Here is a 25,427-nt window from a genome sequence, read left to right as displayed (position 1 = left end):
GATGATGTCTAGAGTAGAATCTCCCAACCTTAAGCTATTTTCCTCTGTCTTTTTTTTTTTTAATTTTTTTGTTTTTTGCCTTGAATCTATAAACTCTTGACTCTGTTCGGAATCTGGCAAAGGAACAACTCCATTAGGAATGTTAGCCGAAAAAAACTGCATTGGGAATATTCTAAAAAAATACTCCTCCAATCTTTAATATAAGACCCATTTAACTAATTTGATTAGATTAAGGAAGTTGGATAAGTTAGTTAATTATAAAAAATGTGACATGTTTTTTTCTAAAACACCATAATCATCTTTCTTAATACACACTCTCCCTCTTCTAATTGATTATAGTTAAGGGAGTATCCATAGGAGTAATTTAGAAAAATTGATAAATATGATAAATGGGTCTTATATTTAGAACCAAAACCAACTCAATAATTGGGTCCTATATTAAGGACCGGAGGAGTATTTAAATAAGTGGGCAAGTGAAAGTTCAAGCAAATTTTATTCACTAGTCTACCTTACATCATACTAAATCCCTGATTTTGGCCAAAATTGTTTAAAGAATTTAGGGGTTCTCTTCTTTTCTTTAATTTATTTTTTATTTTTTCACATAGTTGTTTTTTTTTAATCATAGTGGGGATAAAAGTTCAAGTAATTTAATTAAACACAAAAAAACTGATTAATTTTATTATTAAATATATATTTGACTAAATGTGTTTATAAACCGGCGTAACAAAACTTGTATTCAAGCGGAGACACATTGTGCCGGATTTCTCTCTTATTTAGTTAGTTTTTCAAATTTTCTAATCAAATATTTCGGCTCATCAGTGATGGACTTGTACATTCAGTCAAACATATTCCAGAGAGTGTGTCAAAATGTCCCCATCGTCCCGTTGACAACACTATCTGTTAAAACAAAACTACTTCTCTGTCTCTTATTATAATATCATTTTAACTAAATTGTACGGTTTAAGAAAACAGTTAAAATTAGTTAAAAGTAATTACTGTGCAGCAAATGCAAATTTTTTTCCAAATATATCCTTATGTACAAAAGGATAAATATGAAAGAGTAATAGTGAAATAAATAATGACATATCTTTATATACAAAAGGATAAATATGAGAGAGTAGTAGTGAGATAAATAAAAAAATAGAATGTATTAAATACATTAAATTAGGAATAAAATAAGTAATATTGTATTAAATGTCCAGATAAACTCAAAAATGATCTTATAAAAAGGGACAAATTCATTCAAAAAAATTGAATCTTATAATAAGAAACGGAGGGAGTATTTCAGAAAAAATACTACAAAGGGAGCCAATGCAGGGGAAAGAACAATAGCCTTATTGCCATTGCCATGAACAATTGCATTTCTTCAATCTCATATAGTATGAAGAATTAAAAAGATGTTAAGTTCATGACATGAGTATCCTTTCTGTCTAAACGGGCAACCACCCTTTCGACCAATGAATTAAACTGTCTTGTACAATGACATCATATTTAATTGTTAGCGGAAATACATAACAAAAGGCATGTGTCCAAGAACAAGTCTGAAAAACATGATCAATGAATTCTAGGGCTATGCAAAAATCAGCTGATTCGGTAAAGTCCATTCCATCTCGAACAAATCTGATTCAACCCAGTCCAAAAAAAAAAAAAATAATAACCCTAAGCAAAATTAGATTAGACTAGATTGGATTGGTCTCATTGGGCTAGATTGGGTTGGGAATTGACTCCTCATACCAGTTGATTCAATCTAGTTTGGGCCGAATTTTTTTAAATTCTTTTAACTATTATTCATATAATTTTAATTTTTTTATTCTTCTATATAAGTTTTTTTTGTCAATTGAAATAACTAAGATTTATCTATCAATTTACTGAGTGAGAAGCATGTGTATATATAAGATTTATATTGATGAGAATTAATAAATGAAACATGATATTATTAAGAAATTGAAAGGGAATGATCAAATTTGATGAAATTTAAATCAAAACACGTACAAAGTTTTATATATTAAATTGAAATCTTGCCTCCCATTGAATTTTTTTTTTTTAAAAAATAATTTGAAGTCTTGGGCCGTCTCGACTAATCCAGATAGTCAAGTAAACCAAATCCAACCTAACGTGACTTTGGGTTGGTATTGTGCTAAATCTAACCTCAGACTATCTTTTTCAGCTCAAAATATATTTACTAACCGGACTTTGAACTGATAGCAAACCCAGCCCAGTACGATCCATACACACCCCTAATGAATTCTCCTTGATCCACAACTTGGACAGAATAATAAAGAGATATTCAAATGATACTTACAAAGCACCTGTGCTCCCGGAATAGCCTTATTGATGATTCTCCACACATGCATGACCATCATCAACGGTAAAGGGACTTTCCACTACGATTCCCATAAACCATGTATTTGAGAACTTCTACAATCACACAAGTTGGATATGGAACTGTAAAGCCACACTTACAACCCTCACAAGTTGGACTTTCCACTACTTCAAGTTTGGCGGGCTACTTGAAAACCTTAACTACTTATTACTACTTGTAAGGTAACAACCTCTCAGAGTCTCACTAATGAATGAAGGTTACAATTAATAATTTCTAAAATGAATTCTCATTAACACTGAAGTACAGAGAGTAGCTTGAATACGTATGATGGAGCGCATATGATCGTGAATAGTCATTTTTCCACACATTTTGCTTTTGTCTGCAATGCCTTTTTATTTATAGCTGGTTCACTATCAAAAAGAAAATTAATCTATCACTAATCCGTCATTTAGTATTAAAATTTTTCTGTTACTAAACTCCATGACTAATTTATCGTGAATTCCGTTGCAAAAAAATTAGTCACGGAATTTTTTGTTGCAAAAAATTATAATATAATTAGTAGCATAAATATATAAAAATTGTTATATCATATTTATAATTGAAATTATGATATAACATATGTGAATTTCTTAATAATATATTATGTATAAACAAAAAAACACAAAGTTTACAAATAAAAGTAAAAGTAAAATACATAATATAAATATTATTGTAACAAATATCTTATTTATAAGAAAGGAATATTAATTATAAAGTCAAAAAATGTATCGATATAAAAATATTACCGTAACAAATATTAATTATAATATATTTATATTTGTGTTTGTGAAGAAAAATATTATAATTTAACTTTCATTTAAAATATGCAGGTTCATTTTAACTTAACTGTCAAAAGAAATAACGCAAAGGTTAAGGCAACTGAAAATTTAGCCGCTAATCCTTGTTTAGACTCATTAATATTCTAAAAATAAAGTTTTTTTTGGAACTAACAAATTAATATAAATTGATAAACATTCCAAAGGTTAATCCAAATAAGGTATCACAAATAAAATTTTTTTTGAATATTCATGACAGTTCAAACACCCACTTAAAATGATTCTGTTGTAATGTTGTTCAAATATACGGCTCGAAATCGTCTTTTGATTTCTTTGAAACAACACACTGGCACTCGGATGAGAAGAGATATATGACTTCAAGCCTCCAACATGCTAATAATTTAAATGTAAAATGATTTATTTTAAATTTAATTTTTTTAATTTGTTAAGAAACTAAAAATTTAATACATGAAAAAATGAAAATAGAAATATCAACTATAAATTAAAAATCCATCAAGTTATAATTGAATTTATTTATCGAGTTCTCAAATCATTCAAAAATTGCATAAGGATGTTTCGTTGGCAAAAAAATATGTTCCTTTTCCAATGTTTAAATTTAAAATGAATGCAAGAATATGTTCATATTTATGCACAAAAAAAAGTTCATGTTTATGTACAAAAAAAAGTTCATGCTTAATCATAGTTATTTAATATAAATTTAATTGATTACAGCTATCCATAGATTAATTAATCATGTATAAAATGATATAAAAATAACTCTCAAGGCTAATAGGAAAAATTGCAATTAAAATTAAAATTCAGTTCTACACCTTTAACAAATTTATAAACAGGTCAATTTTCCAAGAGCTCCAATCAAAGACTTTAGTGTGTTGTTGAAAGATCATGATACCCCTTATAGTTAAAAACAAAGTTAAAAATATATATTTGGTTTTTTCAAATTTGCATCAGATTTCAGTTTAGCATCTCAACATAAGTTTACTAAGTATATTTCCGGTCCCTTCGTATTAACATCATTAATTTCCACCAATAAAGAATTAGTGACTCAACAAATTTAAATGATGACTTTATTCCATCTTTATATAATATATTGATGATCATATATTCATCAGATTTTGATTAAATTAAAACATTTCACAATAAAAATATAAAAATATATATATAAATTTTTCCTGAGAAAATTAGATTTAAATAGTTTCATTTTTATGACAATTATATTCAATTTCTAAAAAAACATTTCATGCGTGTATATTTTCCCCAAAAATTATTTTGAGCCTATATTTGATAGGTTTGATATAAGATTGTAATGTTATTTTTAATTTTCAATAAACGAAAAACAAAAGTAAAATTCCAATTAAATTCAATTAAAATTACCAAAATTGAAATTAGACCTACACCTACCTTCAACAAGATTTAATTGGGATTTGTTTCAATCTAATATAAATACGTTTGAACCAATCGTAAGTTCAACCGGGGCTAAAATTACAAGAGAGAAAATTTAAAAGAAAATAAAAATCTATTTGGAATATAAATTTTAAAATAAAGATAAGTATATTTTATTATCAATTATATCAAAAATTATCTGTATAATCTCCCGGGGGTGCCATGTTACTTCCTCCTATATATTCTCCCAATTCTGGCCCACATTCTTCTCTTCCATCTTCTTTTCAATTTGCGATAAATTGCCCAGCAGCAACCTGATGGATACTCACAGAAACAGTTCTCCAGGGCAAAACGTGAGATGATAAAATTCTAAATTTGATTTTTGTTCTTTAATATAATAAATGTTCTCATCTTTTTGGGTCTTTGTTGTGCAGATAGATCGATTTATTCCGAATAGGTCTGCCATGGACCTGGGATTCGCTCACTGCATGCTGACTCAACCAAATAAAGGCGAACCTGCAGATTTTGGATCCTCTTGGCTGCAAAATTCCAAGGCTCGACAAGTTTACAAGAGACAGTTGGCTGAGGCTCCTGGCGTGAACCGAACCAGAATACTTGCCTTCAGACAACCCATCGACCTCGAACCATCCTCTCCAATGCCAATCCTCCGACCATTTACGAAACATTCCTCAGGTATCTAACTTAGCCTATCAATAGGATCTTTTGGTTTATCTATTCAAACAGGGATGAGGAAAGAAACTGCAAAAGTATTTACAAAGGAGTATTCAGCAGTAGTGATCAGTGTTAAATTTGACTGTTAAATTACACGGTTTGATCGGTATCTTTAATGGTTAATTTTAATAATAGATAACAGTTTAAGACATAAATCCTATGAAATAATATGATTTAATCATTGATAAAACATAATGATGCTGTGTGATTCATATAGGTGGAAACCAGAACATGATAAATGGGGTCATAATAATTGATGGTTTTATTGTTAAAACCGTCAACTATTCCCACAAATATTTGTCTCTTTTATATTTGGTGGTTCATAATGATTAAATATGAATAAAAATAACCGTCGATTATTTTTTTGTAGTAGTAGAGGACCCCATTTACTGAGATAAGACTTGTTGTTATACTCCTCTCCGGTTTTTAATATAATACCTATTTAATTAATTTGATTAGATTAAGGAAATTAGGTAAGTTAGTTAATTATAAAAAAATATGACATATTTTTTCTAAAACATTATAATCATTTTTCTTAATATCTTCTCTTCCTCTTCTACTTGATTATGGTTGAGGGAGTATCCATAGGGGTAATTTAAGAAAAATTAATAAATATGAGAAATAGATCTTATATTTAGAACTAAAATCAACTCAACAATTAAGTCTTATATTAAGAACCGGAGGAATATCATCTCTTTTTAGAGGTATCGAGTTTTACGTAATTGTTTGAAGGATTGTTTTTTTTTTTTTTCCTTTTGCCAGAAACCTCACAAGATGTCAGAGGCTCCTTTCACACCCGATGTATACTTGAATACACTGGATTGGAGCAGCAGAAACGTCTTGTGTTTTGCCGTTGAAGATTGGGTATATACATGGAATCCATTAGATGACTCTTTTTCAATAGTCGCCGAATTCCATCTTCGGCAATGGGGTGGTTTGTTCAATTCCCATGTACAGATATGGGATGCTACTACATCAAAGCGGGTAAGATTTTCTACTACTATGTTTTTTAAAAAAAAACGACATAGGAGGGTAATATCGTATATAATCTTTCAAAACCAATTCAATTTTATCCTCTTTTAATAAGTCAACAATTTTGGAAGATGATATGCTATATATATATATATATATATATATCAATCCACAATTTGTTTTAGCTAGGTGTCCATATACTACCCCGATCCTTAATATAAGACCCAATTAACTAATTTGAGAAAATTAAGCAAATTAAAAAATTACTTAATTATGACATATATTACATGATCTCTCTAAGATACTTATGTACTTCATTAGATTATACTACCTTGTCCTTAATATAAAATACAGTTGACTAATTTAACTAGAGGGATCAAGAAAGTTACTAAGTTACTTAATTATAATATAAGTTAAATGATCTCTTTAAAATAATTATACGTATCATTAGATTATATATCAATTTATAAGTAAGACAAATTAATTTAAAGAAAAACGATATATATAAATAGTTTAAAGTAATTTAGCAACTTAATTTTTCTAAATTAATCAACTAAGTCTTATATTAATGACAGGAGATAATATATCAATTTATAAGTCAGGCAAATTAGTTTAAAAAAATGATAAATATAATCCTTTAGAATAATTTATTTAATTTCATTAATTTTTTTAAATTAATTAATTGAATTTTATATTAATAACAGAACTAACATTATATATAACTCGTCAGGTCAAAAAATACACTAAAAGTGAGCATACTCACTAAAATTGGATTTTGCACCTCCTCACTTCTCTTTCCTTTCATGAACGCAGCTGAGAATGTTCACACGTGGGCATCGATGTCGAGTAGGCGTACTACCATGGAACAACGATCAAACCCTAACAACAGGAGGAGCAGACACTTATATTGTAAACCACGACATTCCAATCCCATCCCACATTGTGGAAACCTATAGCGGCCATTTCAGGGAAGTCTGTGGCTTGAAATGGTCCGAGTCAGGACAACGCTTAGCCAGCAAATGCAAAGACACCGTTTAAAATAGCTTATAAGTAGTTTTTTAATAGTGATTTACTCAATACGAGGCAAATATATTAAAAAAATTGTCTTGGTTTACGTAAAACGTTCTTATAAAGAATTTTTGCTGCTATCCAAACGTGCCCTTAGTTCACATATGTGACAGATCTATGGCTTCATCAACCACCACCACCAACAACAACAATACCCAGTGGCTTCACAGATTTGCAGGCCACAGAGGAAGCGTTAAGGCACTTGCTTGTTGTCCATTCCGGGTTAATTTGTTAGCTTCCGGCGGACACGACGACGATAAGTTCATTAAGCTTTGGGATATTGGCAGTGGTGCTTGTGTGGAATCTGCTAATGCAGGATCACAAGTGAGTGGTCTTTTATGGAACAAGGAAGAGACTGAGTTGTTGAGCTCCCATGGAGTTCCGTACAATGACCTCATACTTTGGAAGTTCCCTTCCATTAAGAAGATGGCGAAGCTTAGTAGTCATAGAGGTAGCATGGCGGATAGCCCAAATGGCTGCACTGTGGCATCTGCAGCGCTTAATGACGCGATGCGTATTTGGTATGTGTTTGGAGACTCATCAAGGATGGCTAAACCAGCTGCTCCCAATATGCCTGCCTCTGATTAGCCCTTTTCTTGTGTTTACCTCATTCGCTGAGGGTTTTTTCTTTAAAAAAAAAAAAATCTTTTCGACTTTGAATTTATGTAACCACGCATATACATAATGTATTAGAAGCAATTTTGTTCCCACCGCTTTTCATATAATTAATGGGGTTATATCACGGAACCAGTTTCGAATCATAATGCTCATCAAATCACAATATTAAGTGTTCACAAGATGGTACAAGATCCACACAACCCTGTCTCGTATCTCATCCCATCCCGAAATCGTTTTGGTTCAAATTAGGATAGGACAAGATTGGAACATCTTGTAGGAGCTTTGTTTTTTTGTAATGAGAAAAATCTCATTACCATTTTGATTTTATTTTTTTTACCAAAAATAATTAATCAAAGTCATATTTCCTTCAAAATATAGTTTTAAGTATCCAAATAATATGTAATTAATAGTGAATATTTGATTTAATTAGCAAAATAATGACATCATTTTCTTAATTTTGACAAGTAAAGATTGATTTCTTAAACTTGTTCTTCTTTTTCATGTTTCAAAATTTCTCAAAAGTAAATGTTACATGTGAAAATCATTATTCTTGATTCCAATTAAATCTAGACATATGTTGACAAAAAATGCATTATCGTAATATATTAGTTGAAGCTTGTAAAACCCTTTTTTTTCCTGTTTTTACAAACATCAAAATAAAAATTCTTATTCAAATATGTAAACTTGATATTTATAATTTATGTATTGTTAGAATAGATAAGCAAAAACAATTGATAACACAATTTAAACAAAATACATATACATCCCAAATAGGAAGGGAAGAAGCCATCCTGATTTCCATGTTATCTCAGTCCGGAACGAGATGAGACTAGCATTGGATAATTATATGAACAGCCTTACTTTATAATGATATACACAATTCTATTAACACTTAACCATTTGTTTCAAGTTTCTAAGTTGATATTTTATTTTAAATACTTTTAATGTGATTTACAACTCTTATCAAAAAGACAATCACTAACTTCATTAACTTGCACCTTCTCAAGGTGTGGTCTCCACCTTCAAAGCGTCTTTGATCTCAGTTTCTCTCCATTCTCCTTTCTTTTTGTAGATTAGATATGCTTTCAATCCCATGACGCAGACGGAACAAATCACCCAATTATACTGAAGGGTAATTTACAACTGAAGAAAGGAAACGAAAGGTTCAGTTTTATATTTCCAAGCATTAAATATTTTAGCTGAAAATGTGTGTGTGTGTGTGTATGCATTTTTATTAATAACATGACAAACACTTTATATTATTATTAAGATAAAACACGATTTTAAATGAATAAGTGTCTACTTTGGTGACACGGCTCTAATAATTAAACCTAGTCCATTATATATATATATATATATATATATTTACATAATACCGTGTCAAATAATTTTCCTACAATTGAGAACTCATTAATCTCATCAATTTTTTCACGCATTCATTCTATAGCTTTCATTCATATAAACTCTCAAATATCAATTTTCTCAAGAGTAAAATATCAGCATAAAAATTGCAAAGTGTATTACCCATTGGACGCCTACTATATTGTAACCAAATGTAATAATCAAATATACAAATCATAAACGAACATCTACAGATAATATCAGCCAGTCAATGCTTTAAGAGATAAAGACAATTTTATGAGCAAAAGAAACTATTCTTTACCACCCAGAAGAAGCAAGTATCATATTTATCAAAGATGTGCCATGAAAGAAAGAAGGAAACAATATAGTCCGGGGCAAGGTTCTTGCAAATATACAGCTTAATGACAATACGGCAGGCATCTCCACAATAAAAAAGTTACCCGTGCTTAATCAAACATGGAACTCTTCAATCTCCCGGCTTTCTACATTGCTACTGCTGTTCGAATGGTTCTGACGCAGATGAACATGAGACTGATTCTACTGCAATTTCAGAATCCTAACCCATTAAGTTTCTAGATGAAGTCTATAATCATGAATTGTTGCTTGAAAAGATAAGCTTTTAACAAAAGATGCATAGCTGTGCAAGAACGGAATCAGTAGCAGATAAAAACCCTCTTCCACAAGGCTATAGCATCCAGGCATAGCCCCTGTTGGTGCGTCCTCCTCACCTGCAAGCGCAAATGTTCTTATTTCTTAATCCAAATCAAAACAGCATGGGCTTACTATAATGCTCACAACGGGATAAAAATATGCGTATTAGAATACAAATACATGGAAAGCGTCTAAGTAAAAACCAACCTTCATGAATGAAAAGTGGATACGCGAAATTCATCGGTGATAAGAACAATTACTTCTAAGCAAGATGTACTAATAACAAATAATAGTTCAGCAACAAAAACAATCTAACAAGCCTTGTGTCATTTACAAAAAATATTGTCCAGACTTGTATCTTTATTAGGCACAAAGCAGAGTAAAGCACGAATTTGTGAACGCGTAACACAAAAGTACTGAAATGGCTTCAATCTTCAAATACGTCCATGGTATATATCCTTCAGGTGATAGGTACCAGACTACAACACAACAGAAAAAGGGAATAAAAAATAACCAAGTCACAATCACATGAAGTAAAGCAAATATTTTATCGTTGGCCCAAAAAAAAAAGCAAATATTTTATCAAGAAAAACCATGAAAAGGAAAACAGTAATGAAAACCGAAAATCAACTACAAACTCCAGAAAAGGAAACAAGAATTAATTAACTAAATATATCAAGAATCAAGAAGACATACAATAGATGGGAACTATTAAAAAATAAAATAAAACTCCACGAGTCCAATGCAGAGCTGAGTTCAACGGTCTGCAGAAAAGTACGAAACAAATATTAAATTAAAAATTATTAATTTTTCCCGTTAAATACGAAACGCCTCTGACCTCCCGTTAACTTGAAACTGAGGGAATGAGAGCGAGATACGAGAGTTGAGTCGAAAGTGAGTCAAGAAGAGTCTGATTTCAAGAGATGGAAAGAGAACGCGTGACTCAAATGCTCGGGCTCCGCGTTGTAGAACAGGAGTATACAATTCATGCACTAGACAAGGAAATCCGAAGGTTGCAGCAAGAATTAGCGAGGCTAAAACGAAATGTGATGGTAAGATATTTTGCTTTCATGAAATCTCTATCTCTCTGCAATCTGTTTTCAAGAAAATGTTAACATGAATGATGGCACAACAGACAAAGGCTTTCCTTTTCCTCCCTTTCAATAACGAAGGGTGGCCAAATAGACAGTCGAATCCATATAGACCGAGCTTTGTCTCCCAATTGCGCTAAAAGAACCCTCAAATTATATGACTTCCAGGGCCTCGAAAGAATTTGAGCATAACTTTATTCTCATGTTACCGTGATCCCAACACAACTGTAACATTCTTGTATTCCTATAAGTTCTGAAGCTATGCTTCAAGATACACTAATTTCTTCATAAAACGACATGATGGTCTTGCTTGGGTACCTAAGTTTTGTGATGTAGTTTTGACTTCAAAATCAGTGCTGGGCCTTCTTAACTTGAATCCAATATTGAAGAACGGGGTTTGGCTTGAGGGGTAATTTTATCTGCTGAGATATTCTTATGAGGGAAGATGACCTATTTACAATTTTGCATAAAGATTAGAGATCAAGATTTAATCTACTATATTCTGGCACGAAGTGTATAGGTAGATGGATCGTGTTGATAGTTACAATCAAAGCAGAAGGTATGTCTATTCCAATATGTCGATGCTTTTTCCTCCCGACCGACAAAGTTATACTCCACACATTGCACTTTCGCTCTCCCTCTAACCCTCCAATAATTCACCATTCTCACTTCTTCTTTAATCCCTGATGATGATGATGATCTCTCCTATATTCTGTCCTTACCAATGTATATACTTCACAACAACGATCTCTTAAATGGTTGTGTATATATATACAGATGATGACGATGATCTCTCTTATATTCTGTCCTTACCAATATATATATTTCACAACAACGATCTCCTATATGTTTGTGTATATATATAGAAGTGATGATGATGATCTCTCTCTTATATTCTGTCCTTACCAATTTAAGTGTGTGTGTATCTCACAACAATAATCTCTTATATGCTTGCGCTGGTATATACATAGAGAGAGCCTAATGTCGTGGGTTTCTCTAAGCTTCTGATTTTCCTACGCTGTCTCTGTCTAAGAAGGGAAAGAGATCGTCTGATTCCTCAAGAAACATATACAGATCCGTGTGGATGAGACCCATGCATGTTCATGAATATGATTATTGTACACTTGCCTTGCTTATATTTCTTCAATTCTCACTTGCAGCACCAGACTCGTTCAATTGCTTTATTAATCCTGTTATTAAGATTTTTTGGCCTGAATCTTGCCATTAAAATTAAGTTAACATGTTTGCTACCCTGGTTAATCATCTACAGAAGATATATTTCCCCGCTACAGAGGGTGGGCAACCTAAATCCATCACAGTAGCTGTTCCGGGAGCGCCCAAGACTCGGCTTTGTAGCAGGTGGAACCCTCAGTTGGGCTGCCCCTATGGAGAGGCCTGCAGGTTTGCACACGGTGCGGAGGAGTTAATCCCGACACTAAGGAGGAAGGGATATAAGACAGAGGTATGCAACTCCTGGAAGATGGGTCTCAATTGCCCTTATGGGAGAAGGTGTTGCTTCCTCCATGATGAGGAGGAAGCCACGGAGATTAAAATGAATAATATAGCATGATGTACATGTTAGAGGGTATTGTCTGAAACAATGAGATGTGTAAGGTTCCAAGTGATCGGGTAGGAATGGAGGATATAGCTCTAGACAGAATTAAAAAAAAGCAATCTGCAAACCTAACTTTCCACTTCCCACTTTGACCTATTCCATGAACATGTATATTCTATGAAGAATTGCTACTGCTGTACGCTGTTAACAAGTTACAATAAACATGACGAATTATTTTACAAGCATACGTATATGTGTATGCATGCATATGTGGGTGTTACCAGAGTGCTCTTCTAAAGAATATTAAGATAATAATTTAAAAACCTCTTTTGTATGCCAGCAAGAACACTTTAGTTCGAGGGTCTCTGGTCAGAGTAATCAATTGAGCTTAGAGACGGTAGCCAATTTCAAGTATTGTAGTTGATTCCAAACGTTCCAACTGTCAAACTTCCCCATACCAAAACTAATCATAAGCTGAGGACATTTATTCTCCCTTCACATTTAAAATCCCTTGGGCAATCATCCTCTGTTATGCATCGCATGTTCACTCCAATAATGCCTTCATCTCCAAATTCTCCTGCTCTTCGAAAATTTCCTACCTGCCCAGATCCGCTCCGATGATTCTACCATGTTAAGTCCGAGCATCACAGTCAGGGTCCAAAAAACGTTGGTCTTATTCCTAGACTAAAAACATCACTGAATACAGAAATTAAAGCCAAACTCACTCATTTGAACTCGAAGTTCATAAAACCCACTTTCACATTGCATCACAGTAAAACAAACCCGTGATCAGATTGAAATGAAAACCACGGTCAGCTAACATAAGATCACCAAGAAGTTAAAACACCAAAAAAGGAAAGAAATGAATCAAAGAGAAAACCAATACGCAGAAAATTCAGAACTCGATCAAGAAATTAACGGATATTAAACTGAAGCGAAAATACAACTTCCTTAGATCAATGTGACAAACGAAAACGAATTAGAAGCATCAAGGACGCACCTTTAGTGAAAGTCAAAGTGGGCGTAAAAGAGGAATATGAGAACCCATTAGAGTGCTGAGGTGGCTGATGGGGAGCCAACGAATCCTGGGTTGAGGGGTGGAGATGGCTTTCAGGAGCAGGAACAGAGAATTTGAATTTTTTGATGGCGGGATATTTTAAATTTTTTATTTTGACGGCTCAGCGCGCAGCTTTGACGGTTTTTTTTTTTTTTTGCCCCGGAAGTAAAACTAAGTATATCTAGAGAAAAGGAAATTTTAAATTAAAAGGAACAAATAAAAATTTTAAATTAAAAATATTAAATTATCCCTAACTAAAATCTCCTACATCCCTCTTACATTCAAAATTTAAAAAACACCCTAAGACAGCGAAACTAATTGTAAAACTAAAATAATAGTCGTTTTAAATAAAAAAATTTAAAAATAGTGGAGATTTCCCAATGGGCCACGCACAGGGTGGAAATTAAATGAGCCCTCAACTTGTCAATTATTCTAATAAGTTGTCTTCCAACCCAAAATAAGGGAAATTTCCTTTTTTCTTTTTGGACTTGTGGGATGGCTCAGTTTGTTTTGAGATCAAGAAATATGCTCCACGTGGCAGCCAGGCAGAAAAATGCAAATTTTTTCAACAGAATATGCAATTGGGTAATGGTATGCAAGAAGTTGTGAAGTTCGCATGAATGATGAACGTATCCTCTAGGATTTGGAGAATGATCTTGGCATCAAAAAACAAAAAGATGTGCAGTGCCCCAGAGAAGCAAAATGACTTGTTTTCTATGGCTGTTTGTGCTATTTTTCTTGTGTTTATGGTTATCTGAGAGTTGAATAGAGGCATATTTTGTGGGATTGGAATGATTAAATTGCGAAACGTGTGATGGACCCATGGGTTATTATTGGGGATTTAGATTTGGTAAGCCAATTTAGTGAGAAATTTTCAAAAATCTTAACTGTTCATGGCTCCAAGTTGTTTGAAGATTTAACAGTTGTGCAAAGGTTAATAGAGATTCCGTAAAGAGGCTACTAGTTTACATTGTCCAATAATAAAAAAGTGAATGAACAAGTTTGGATTTGACTGGATAAAGGTTTTTATAATCATCAATCTATGGGGCTCTTTCTCTGGTTCCAAAATCTTGTTACCAAGAATTGCTTCAAACCATGCTCTGATTCTAAGGTCTATGAGTGGAAAGAGATAATGTAAGTTAAAATCCTATTGCAAATATTGTTAGAAAAACCTGTGAAAGAAATAACAAACAAAAGGGGCAATCCTAGGATTAAACAAACTATTCCTACAAAAAAAACAAGATGGCAGACTAGCACAAAATATAAATAATGGACTTAATAGTAAGCAAATCAAAGGAGAGGAGAGAATAGCTTGAAAGTTTAAAAGCTGGTGTGATATAAAGTTGAGCATTAAATCCTCTTTTATGGGCCATGACAAATGCTTGTTAGAATAAAAAAGTACTTAATAAAGTGATGAGATTACCAAGTGGGAGATGTGTCAATACTGACTTAAGAAAGAAGAAATAAAAGGACAAGAAAAGAAAGGATTTATTGAAGTGATAAGATTTGTTCAGCATAGAGCACATTACATGGATAAGATTACCAAGCGGAGCATGGACCAAGAAATGTGGAATTTTTAGTTTTCTTTGACAAACTCAGATATAATAATTTCAGCAAATATGAGTTCTTTTGGGAACGGTTCCCACAATCAAATTAAATAATTAATCAAGCTTGGAGCACTAAGGTAAGAAGATTGTCGACTTCTAAATTAAAAACAAAATTGAAAATTACATTGGGCTCTCTCGCTGATTGGAGTAGGGGAGTAGTGGGACGGATTGCGAGTAGAATTATGAAGTTAGAAACATGAGGAAAATAGGAGCTCACCAGAAGACTTGGCACATCAGCAGCAGAATATGGACAATAACCTATAACATGAGTCAGAATTTTCATATAACGGTCAAGAGATGATGTGAGCTCAATGTGTTAAATCTATGTGGATGATTAGTAGAGATTGTAACACATGATCCTTTCATGCAATAATGAAGTAGAGACATGCTGTCAATCGAGCTCTTCATGTTCAAGATGTTGATGGGAAGTGAGTGGATCAGTCTGATCAGTTATAGGAGCTAGCTATTCAATTTTTTTTTCCCAATATCAGAGTGTTTGGATTAGTTTTTTGAAAGTAATTTTACAAATTTTAAGGTAAGTACGTGAAAGAGCTCAATTTGCTAAATCTTCTTGTTGTTTAGTTGTCCTATTGATGGTGGAAGGAATGATAAAGAAAGTTCTATTAAACAGGTTTTTGCAGCGGGTGACAGTTTCAGTTCTTTGTCAACAGTATTAACAATTTTTTGAAAAAAGATATTCTCAATTGAAGAAACTAAAGAACCAATTTTCCAAAAAAATTGGGAGCTGCTTAAAGCAAGAGATTTATGGTATGGTATTGAATTTTCAAAGCAGTGGTTATTTACTGAAAAAGTTAAATTGCTTGATCATTACTTTAATTCCTAAAGGGAATAATAAGCTTATATGGAATGTGAGCTACAAAATTATATTGGAGGTCTTATGCAACAGGATTGAATGCATTATTGATGATCATGTGGCACCTAAACAAATTTCTTGAAATCCTTCATTAGCGGTAATCCTAGTCCTTGGGCTCTCATTTTCTTCTTTTAACTTTTAAACTCTAATTTTTCCCAAGTAACCTATAATTCTTTCTTTAATAAAAAATCAATTTTATAAAATCAAAGGAGTTATACAACTAAGTTTGATATTGAACAAGTTAGGAATGAGAAACTAATAGAACATGAATTTTGTAAAAAGAGTAAGGGTTAATATAATCTTTAGTCCCTCAAATTTGTCCTCATTTTAGTTTTAGTCCTTCAAATTTCAAATCATAGATTTTGGTTCCTCTAGGGGCAAAATTATCCAAGTTTTTATTAAATTATAAAGACCAATACCTTAAACAAAAAGAAATTTGAGGGATCAAAAGCTGTGACTTGAAATTTGAAGGACCAAGATAAAAAATGATGACAAATGTGAGAGACTAAAAATTGTATTGACTTGAAGAGTAACTAGAAAAAAATTGAAACAACATGTTGATATCCTTTAATTTTTCAAGATATCATTGAGATGAGAGCAACCGAGTAGACCATGAAATCATAAAATGTGAAGATTATGCCCTATTAAGCATTAATTCTATATAATCACTCAATCCCAAATAATCACAATAGATACACTTTAAGCACAATAATCATGACAAAATCCCTAAAATAAAGTATAGAAATATATGACAAAATCAGGATTTGTTGCACGCCTTGTGCAGCCTAATCTCCCACCATTAAGTTTCTATAACACCGATTCAACCTTTTAAATTTTTTCCTCTTTGTACTCACAATTAGCTTGTTGCAATTTTCCTGTTATTCATTCACAAAAGCTCAGCTATACTCTATTCTACCCCTGTTTTTTTTTTTAATTTGATTTAATTCCAAATCAGCATTTTAAGTGATTGGACTCAAAGATTGAGTTTCTTTTAAGTTTTTATGGTCAGACAATTTTATTTCATCTTTGTGATTATGCTTTGTATTGATGTAGTAAAATGATTATCATTTTCTAGTGTTTAGGATTATCCACCTAAAAATGTGAGTTTCAACTTCTAAACAGTGCATTAATCTTAAAAATGTGAGTTTATCTAGTGTTTCTTTTTCTTTTACAAAAAAAATTTATGTGAGTTGGTTCCTGAGAGGGGTGAAGACTATGACGCAACTTTAGATTTAGAGAGTACTTATAGAAATACTTACAGATCGCCTACTAATAAAATTCTCATATCAGTAGTTGGATTCAAATTCACGACTTAGTAAGTTATGAGTCAACTTCTTACCAATCATATCAATTTTTTTGGGATAAAGTGAGACGAGAGAAACGAAGCAAAAAAAAAAAAAAGACAATGACTCTTTCGTCATCGGAGCTCAGCTCTGCTTTCTCCTGCCTATTTCGTTTTGCTCTGTTTCAAGATGATCCAATAACTTGAAGAACATAATTCTGTGCCTCAATTTTCCATTTAAGATCAAAATGTGTTTTTTGAACACCCAAATAGTATTTGACTCCAAAAAGTAGAAGCCCCATCGTTCTCGATGCTTTCTTTCCAGGTCTACCCATTCCTGAATACCTGGCTCTACCCTGTTTTCTGCTCAATACCTTCCATTTTGCCTTGTGTTAGAACAGTGAAAGCCAACGTGGAAGCAGAGGCCTTTGCACTGTGGGCTGAGATCTTAAGTTTGGTGCCACATAAGTTAACTAATTGATAGCTCAATATAATTTATAGATGATAAAGATTAACCTGTTAAATGTAAAAATATTACGGACTAAATTACGCTAAATTATAATGAAACAAAACTTAAAGAATAGAAAAATTAATTTTTTCCAATTTATGGTTCCAATTTTTCATAAGAACTTAAATTATAAAAGGGACGCGTCTATCAGAATTTGTCCTTCTTTCTTCAAAGTACAACTAAGCTTCGGAATAAAATAATTAAAAGGACAAAAAGACAACCAAGCATGGATGAATTGGAATAATTTAAAAAAAGACAAAAATGAATTTGGACCAAAGTCAACCAAACTCGTAAAATTGCCGCCAAAAGAAAAAAAAATAGAAAAATAATACTCCTCCGGTTCTAATTATAAGACCCAATTGATTTATTTGAGGAGATTAAGGAAGTAAGTTAAGTTGGTTATTTATAATAAATAAGTGTTGTTATTCCTAAAATATCCTTGCTAATTAAGTATATTAGCTAAAACTATTATTATTAGAAGGATTATCTTGGAAAAAAAATACATAAATATAAAAGAGAAAATGGATTGGGTCTTATAATTAGGACCAAATGAAAAGTCAAATTGGGTCTTATAATAAAGACCGGAGGAGTATGAGAGATTAACGAAATTAATTTTGAGCCAATAATTAATTAATTAATTAAGGGAGTGAAAATCAGCTTCAAAGACTTCCGCGCCGTGATGCCACCGACGAAGGGAAGACTGTAAATCGCTGAGTACATTTCTGTGTTATTTATTTAGTTTCTCTTTCAAATCAATCCTTCGGATCCAAAAATCATTGCTCTCCCTCGAAGGTAACATTGATATTTCCCTTGTTCTATGATCTCGGATTGCCTTTCAATTTCTTCTTGTTACATTTTATTTTTAGCTTAATTTTGAGCTGAATTATTGACAGTAAGCAATAACAACGCAGTGTCTTCCTGCGACTCGCACCCTGGTTGCCAATCAGGGTCTTCTTTTTTGTGCTGGAGAACCTAATTTCCTCAGTTCTATTGGTCTTTCCTATTTTTTGAGTGGAATTTTTTCTTTTTATTAGCAGTTCACCACTGTAATTTGTCGTCAATTGACAGTTCGAATTTTATGTTGGTTCGGTGCTGGTTAAATTGCTCTTGATGCACTGATTTAGCTTTGTTTAACTGATTAACGAGTGTCTTCTTGTGAATTGCACCCTGTTTGCCTGTTCTGTCTTCTTTTTTTGTGCTTAACCAATCGATTTCCTCAGTAATTTGTATCTTGGCGATTCATTCCCATTTTTCAAGTGGATCTTTTTTTTTTTTTTTAATCAGCAGTTGGCCGCTGTAATTTATATTGTTCCAATAGCTTATCAAATTGAGGGACTAATTTGGCAGAGCTGGTGGTAAGTCTCAACTTACAGTGTGGTTGATTTGATCCAAATCCTGAAATTTATGAATCTGCTGTTTCTGTATTTCCTTTTTCTCCCACTTTGGCTTCGGTGAGTGTTCCTTTTTAGTTCTTAACTTCAAAGCATCAATGCCTAAAAGTGGAGTTATATCTTGTTCGATATCTATCCATCACTCATATCCCGCGTCTGAATCCATGTTAGTACCATGGCTTCTTAGATTGTTCCCTTTTTTGGTTCCTACTTTGTTTTGATGCTTATTAAATATGTAGTTCTTTGATTGCTTTTTCATGTCTGAATTGCAATTTTCCTTTTCTTTGATTGGTTAAATTGCTCTAACTTGTAATGATTGCTGATTGAGCGTGGAATTGTTAATTAATATTATAGTAAAGGATTATTTTTTTATTTTACCTTTGATATGATTCTTTTTCAGTTCATGCAGCATTGACTGACAGTTATAAGTTGACAGAGAAGAGATCTGGCTTTATAAGGATAAAGAACCGAGGAAAGTTTGGCTCATGATAATTTGATATCCAACAGGATTAGGAAGACCATGGCACGGGCTTCACCATTATTTCTAATTCTGTTGGTTCTTGGCTCTTCCTTTGCAACTTATAATCTGGTAACAATGATAATTCGCTATGCATCTTCAACAAACTTGACAGTTAATGAGATAGATGTTAAATTATCATTTGACCCCATTGTTGAGATGCCTGAGAATGTAAAGAATCAGAAGAGACCAAAAGCACTCTTTCATGTAGCCTTAACAGCTACTAATGCAACATACAATAAATGGCAATGCCGCATCATGTATTACTGGTATAAAAAGAAAAAAGCCTTGCCTGGTTCAGAAATGGGAGGATTCACTAGGATTCTACATTCGGGAAATCCAGACAACTTGATGGATGAGATTCCTACTCTTGTGGTTAATCCTCTTCCTTCAGGGTTGGACCGGGTGAGGATGCTGTTGTTATTATCAAAGCTATTTATTAATTATTTACTATCTTTATTTCCTTGTCTTTTTTTATTTCTGCTAGAAGCATTCTACATGATCATTAAAGTCTGTTAATGTACAATACATGCTTGTGTATGTATATCCTTATTGTTCTATTTCAATGATTGATTTTCCTTCTTTGTAAGATAAACTTGGGCTTTGAAACGCTTAGATCACACAAAATAGTGAAATTTGATGCAGTATTTAGGAAATATTGATTTGGAGGAATGCAATGCATCACCAAGAACAACCATCACATGTTTCAGTTTGAGCTGATTCACATGGTTTGTGTTTATAGACTCAACCAAAAAAAAAAAAAAGGGGATATGGCGCACATTCTAAAAGGTTTGGGGTCCCCCCCCCCTAAATAGAAAAATTGGAAGCTCAGTGCTATGGACTTGGAATGTCTTCCCTGGCAGTTACTTTATTTATATTTGGATTTAAGGTTTAATCTGCTTGCTGGGTATATGGATAAATAAAAGCATATAGATGTATATGTGTGAATGCATGCATGTATTGCTTTTCACTCTGGAGTTCTGGTTGTTAAAATTTTAATCAAAAGTGAATTTTGAATGCCATGCTTGGGAGTATCTTAAATGTCTAGATTCCGTACATATGTGCATGTGATACATGGTAATTATAGAAAAATCAGTCTCCTGAAATAGCTAGTTAGTTGATAATTAATGGCCGTTAGTTAAAGTAGTTGGGAGGGATAACGATTAGAATTAACTAAGAGATTGTACAATGTCCGCCATTTCTATAAACTATAATTATGAAAAGTGAGGAAAGCTCTGGTGTTGTTAAATAAAGAAATGAATAGTGTGTGTCCCTTTTCTCAGCATACCAGAATACATTTTTTCCTCTTTCTTCATTAATACCATTCAATGATTTTCTGACATATCACTTAATTTGTACGTAGGGATACATAGTTCTGAACAGACCGTGGGCCTTTGTGCAATGGCTAGAGAAAGCAACAATAGAGGAAGAGTAAGATCTTTATACCCATTTATCCATTCCTTGTGTTACTAATACCTGAACCTGAAGTAATTCCTCCACTGTTTTTATCAGATATGTTTTGATGGCAGAACCTGATCACATTTTTGTGAATCCTCTTCCGAATTTGGCTTTTGGGGAGCATCCAGCTGCTTTTCCATTTTTTTATATCAGGCCAGATCAGAATGAGAAAATAGTAAGGAAGTTTTATCCTGAGGAGAATGGACCTGTCACAAATGTTGATCCAATCGGCAATTCTCCTGTAATCATAAGAAAGGTAGAATTTCCTCATAAAGTTGCTAGCCTCCAACTTGCTTAAACCATGATCCATTTACTTCCTCGATGGTTACATGACTTGCTGTGACCTTGTGATGCAGTATGGGAAGACATTTAGGAACTAGGGTCCATATTTTGGGCAGTTGGGATAACTCAAAATTTAGTTAGTGATTTGAGCAAAATCTCTTGTTTTTTGGGCCTAGGTTAGGTTAGCCGATATATTTCCTGAAAATATGCATATAATCCATCGTAGTCATTACCTTTTAATTTTTAATCATTGAATTTCGAGAAATGTTTTCTTTGTTCTTTTCTGCCCTTTCCATTCTAACCGCCTTGTCATTATAGTGATTCCTACAATCAATAATATCAGCTGCTGCTTCTCCTAATATAGTTCATTATCCTTCTATTGAGAGATTTTAGTGAGTCAATAGTTTTATATACACTCTCTTTTTCCCCAGGATGTGCTTTCAAAGATTGCTCCAACATGGATGAATATCTCTATGAAGATGAAAGAGGACCCAGAGACTGATAAGGCCTTTGGATGGGTGCTAGAAATGTATGTCTGCCAAGTTGACGCTTGTTACAATTTAATACATTCAAGATCCTAGTGGCTAAGCATACTGGAACTTTCATGTCATGTTAATGGTTTTTTCTTGTTGAACGAAGGTATGGCTATGCTATAGCATCTGCTCTCCATGGTGTTCGACATATTTTGCGGAAAGACTTCATGCTGCAGGTGTGGTTTAACGTGAATCTCCTGGTTTTGTATGGGGTCATGTCATTTAGTTTCTGCTTGTCACGATCATATGAAAGTCTAAAATTTCTTTTTCATCTTTGTCCCTTTTTTCAGCCTCCATGGGATCTTGAAACTCGTAATAAGTTTATCATCCATTATACATATGGATGCGATTACAATTTAAAGGTCAGTTATTTCTTATCATTCCTCTTTCCTAATTATGAAAACTTTTTGTTGTTGAATACATGCGTATGAATTTCCTTTCTTTGTTGAACCGACATCTGATTTCCTGAAACTTGCATTATTTTCTATTGTGCTACAAAGCAATGCTTTGGCTGATATTCTCTCTTTATGAAAGACACCCATTTCTTATCCACTCTGATATTATCTTATAGGACTCTTAATGATGTTTCATTAATCATTATGCTCAGGGTGAGTTGACGTATGGTAAAATTGGCGAGTGGAGATTTGATAAAAGGTCACATCTGCGTGGACCTCCCCCAAGAAACCTGCCCTTACCGCCGCCAGGGGTTCCTGAAAGTGTGGTATGTATAGGGATTTATTTCTTTTCTGTTCTTCTGGTTAACAAAAAAAGGCTAGTAGTATTTTATATGTGATCTCTGCTTCATATTTCATGGTTCTTGCTTCAAATACAGCAGAATCTGTCACAAATTTTAACTAGTCACCCACATCTAAAAAAATATAACATTCATATATGGAATCTATTAGGAAAAACAGTATACTTGCCATTTGTATGTCTACAATTACCTAAAACTATCTGAATTAGGAACTAAAGTATCCATATTTTGCGAGTTCAAGACGACGGAATGTTTTGACCGTTGAACTAGTTATTCTGTTGTGTTCTTTGATTGCATGTTTGCACTTATTTTCACCTTTGCAATGGATCTGTATGTTGAGCTTGTGGTATGCGTTAAGGTTTGAAAGTTTTAAGGGAATGGTTTGATAGGTGATGATGCTAGTTTCATTATTTTGAGCAATGACGCATAAAATATTGGGCTTTTATCTCATGATTAAAGTTTAGATAGCTTAGATTTCGTCTCAAGTATACTTTTATCCCATCCTTGCACAATATTGTCATAATACTTGATTTGGCATAACATTCATGTGAGGAGAGAGATAATATGCTAGATTTATATGTCTTTCCGAAATCAAATCTTACTTTCATCTCTATTCTTACGTGACCATCATGTCATGGAAGAGGAACGAATCCCACAATGCCCTCTCCTCTCTCACGCACATGCTCACTAACACCCAAAAAAAAAATCAGGAGTGTTAGAAGGGAAGGAAAGCCTTGCCAAAATGAACCATGATATATCTTGCTGTTGTAGGTTTGAGTTGTTTTGACATCACCATTTCGACTAGAAAAGTTGGGATTTATGCAATTGACTGATTATATCTATGGTGCTCCTCTCGTTTGCCAGTCCTTAGTTAAATTCTTGTATTAGTTTAGATTTTTTTTATTTTTTAGATAAATTAGTGAGCATCATCAACCAAGATATCCTTAGTGCATCATTTGTGACGGTTATTTTCGGATTGTTTCATTTAAATGTGGCATGACATTTTGGCACTGCCTAATTTCCTACTTGCTATATCAATTTTAGACTTAGGATTAGGTTCTGGCGTTCTGCATGCTTTATCTGCTTTCTTTCAACTTCAACGTGTTTCTTTAATATAATTTATTATATATATGGGGTTATATCAAATTTTAAAAATAATTAATGGCTGGAAGATGAAAACTTGCAGCTTTGAGATGAATTAAGCTTGTCGCTTATTTGCCTTGCATTATAATCTTGGTATATGCTACAATACACCATAAACGTTTGTCTTTCCCCCCAGTTTCCTTGTTATATAAGAAATTGAAATCACAAAGAAATAGGTGCCAAGTGGTCCACAGCACAATGCAATAGATTTCATGCCCCACCCTATTGGCTCACAGTTCTCATCTGAGCGGCAAGCAATCAAAATTATTATGACCATCTTATAAAGCTGATTCCTCATCTTTGCCTGGCTTGGGCTGTCAGGTTCAACCCTGGCATGTTCTTGCTTTCTTCTTGAACAAGAAAACATGATAGGAAGCAACTTTAACCTGCTCTTGCTCATCATGTCTCTTCAGGTTACTCTTGTAAAGATGGTGAACGAGGCCTCTGCTAACATCCCTAATTGGGACACAGTCTAAATCCAGGCTCTGTTCATCACCAATACACCATAGTCAAGTTTCTGTTCTGAGAAAGCAAAAGGCGTAGAGTATCAGAGAGATCTGGCAGTTTGGCCTTAAATTACCAGGTTGATTGGCTTCAGTGGAAAACAAATCAGTACGTATATGAATTGGCCTCAAAAATAGTAAACTTGTTGAACGCGAGTTCTTTTAGCAGTTTTGAGTTGCTTGGTAAATACTAGTGTGCAGCAGGTTTATTACAGAGGCTAACTTCCCCACTTTAAGGGCTCAGTTGTCAGTTTAATTGTTCGCCTGTCATGCTCATATTTGTCCTATATCTATAGATTTTGTTCCAAACAAGTCATTTGTCAGGTGTTGAAGGAATTAGAAGTAGCATTTGATTTGAGATTTGGCTTTAGTTAATTATGTTATCTGTCAATTAGGAAATTTTTTTAAACTAAACTTGCTGTATCAGCAATATAGGAGCTGATAAAATGGTATTAAATTTATTATATACATGATTTGGTTGGCAAAAAGAAAATATTATACTCCTGTCACCGAAAAAAGAAGAAGAAAATATTATACTCCTTCAGTCCTTAATATAAGAGCTATCTAATACTTTTGATTAGATTAAGGAAGCTAGATAAGTTAATTAGTGACAAGAAATATGACATGTTTTTCTTAAAACACCATAATCATTTTTCTTAATATTCTTTCTCCCTCACTTATTTGATTATAGTTGAAGGAACATTTATAGAGGGTAATTTAGGAAAAATTGATAAATATAATAAATATATCTTATATTTAGGACTAAAATTAACTTAACAATTAGATCTTATATTAAGAACAGGAGGAGTATGATTTGGTCTCATTTCCTTTCCCCTTGTTTCCATTATTATTGCATGAATGGAATGTTACGTTTCATGAGATCTATGGTGGACTCTTTTTTTTTTTTTTAAAAAAAAGATTATTAGGTCA

General features: G+C 33.0%; 2 protein-coding genes across 5 annotated transcripts; both read left to right on the top strand.

The window, feature by feature from the left end:
• The first annotated feature begins 4,856 nt into the window (after positions 1-4,856).
• Positions 4,857-7,899, top strand: LOC114754382 (cell division cycle 20.2, cofactor of APC complex-like). The gene is made up of 6 exons (XM_028943149.1): positions 4,857-4,892; positions 4,974-5,232; positions 5,489-5,589; positions 6,034-6,255; positions 7,057-7,275; positions 7,378-7,899. Exons 1-6 carry the CDS (start codon positions 4,857-4,859, stop codon positions 7,897-7,899), a joined length of 1,359 nt encoding a protein of 452 aa, XP_028798982.1.
• Positions 7,900-18,608: 10,709 nt separating this feature from the next.
• On the top strand, positions 18,609-24,985 carry LOC114754364 (hydroxyproline O-arabinosyltransferase 3). Of its 4 annotated transcripts, none has more exons than XM_028943132.1 (10): positions 18,609-18,708; positions 19,204-19,271; positions 19,708-20,229; positions 21,188-21,255; positions 21,337-21,538; positions 21,996-22,093; positions 22,204-22,273; positions 22,388-22,459; positions 22,705-22,818; positions 24,408-24,985. In XM_028943132.1, exons 3-10 carry the CDS (start codon positions 19,828-19,830, stop codon positions 24,468-24,470), a joined length of 1,089 nt encoding a protein of 362 aa, XP_028798965.1. In that variant the 5' UTR covers positions 18,609-18,708; positions 19,204-19,271; positions 19,708-19,827; the 3' UTR covers positions 24,471-24,985. The 4 variants fall into 4 exon arrangements, with proteins under 4 accessions (XP_028798965.1, XP_028798966.1, XP_028798964.1 ...); XM_028943133.1 differs by having other exon boundaries at positions 19,201-19,271; positions 19,744-20,229; XM_028943131.1 differs by having other exon boundaries at positions 19,201-19,271.
• Positions 24,986-25,427: the final 442 nt, after the last annotated feature.

Source organism: Neltuma alba, unplaced genomic scaffold, assembly GCF_004799145.2.
Source record: "Neltuma alba isolate B1F8T4 unplaced genomic scaffold, ASM479914v2 tig00010134_pilon, whole genome shotgun sequence".
NCBI lineage: Eukaryota > Viridiplantae > Streptophyta > Magnoliopsida > Fabales > Fabaceae > Neltuma > Neltuma alba.
The sequence above is the reverse complement of the archived record's forward strand: the minus strand, read 5'-3'. Positions and strand labels throughout refer to the sequence as shown.

Excerpts from the sequence above, each read along its gene's own strand:
- LOC114754364 (XM_028943130.1), top strand. The coding sequence starts at position 19,828 with ATGGCACGGGCTTCACCATTATTTCTAATTCTGTTGGTTCTTGGCTCT. Across the intron at positions 20,230-21,187 it reads TTCCTTCAGGGTTGGACCGG|GGATACATAGTTCTGAACAG; the intron begins GTGAGGATGCTG and ends ATTTGTACGTAG. Across the intron at positions 22,819-24,407 it reads CAGGGGTTCCTGAAAGTGTG|GTTACTCTTGTAAAGATGGT; the intron begins GTATGTATAGGG and ends ATGTCTCTTCAG.
- LOC114754382 (XM_028943149.1), top strand. The coding sequence starts at position 4,857 with ATGGATACTCACAGAAACAGTTCTCCAGGGCAAAAC. Across the intron at positions 4,893-4,973 it reads ACAGTTCTCCAGGGCAAAAC|ATAGATCGATTTATTCCGAA; the intron begins GTGAGATGATAA and ends TTTGTTGTGCAG. Across the intron at positions 5,590-6,033 it reads TGTCTCTTTTATATTTGGTG|AAACCTCACAAGATGTCAGA; the intron begins GTTCATAATGAT and ends TCCTTTTGCCAG.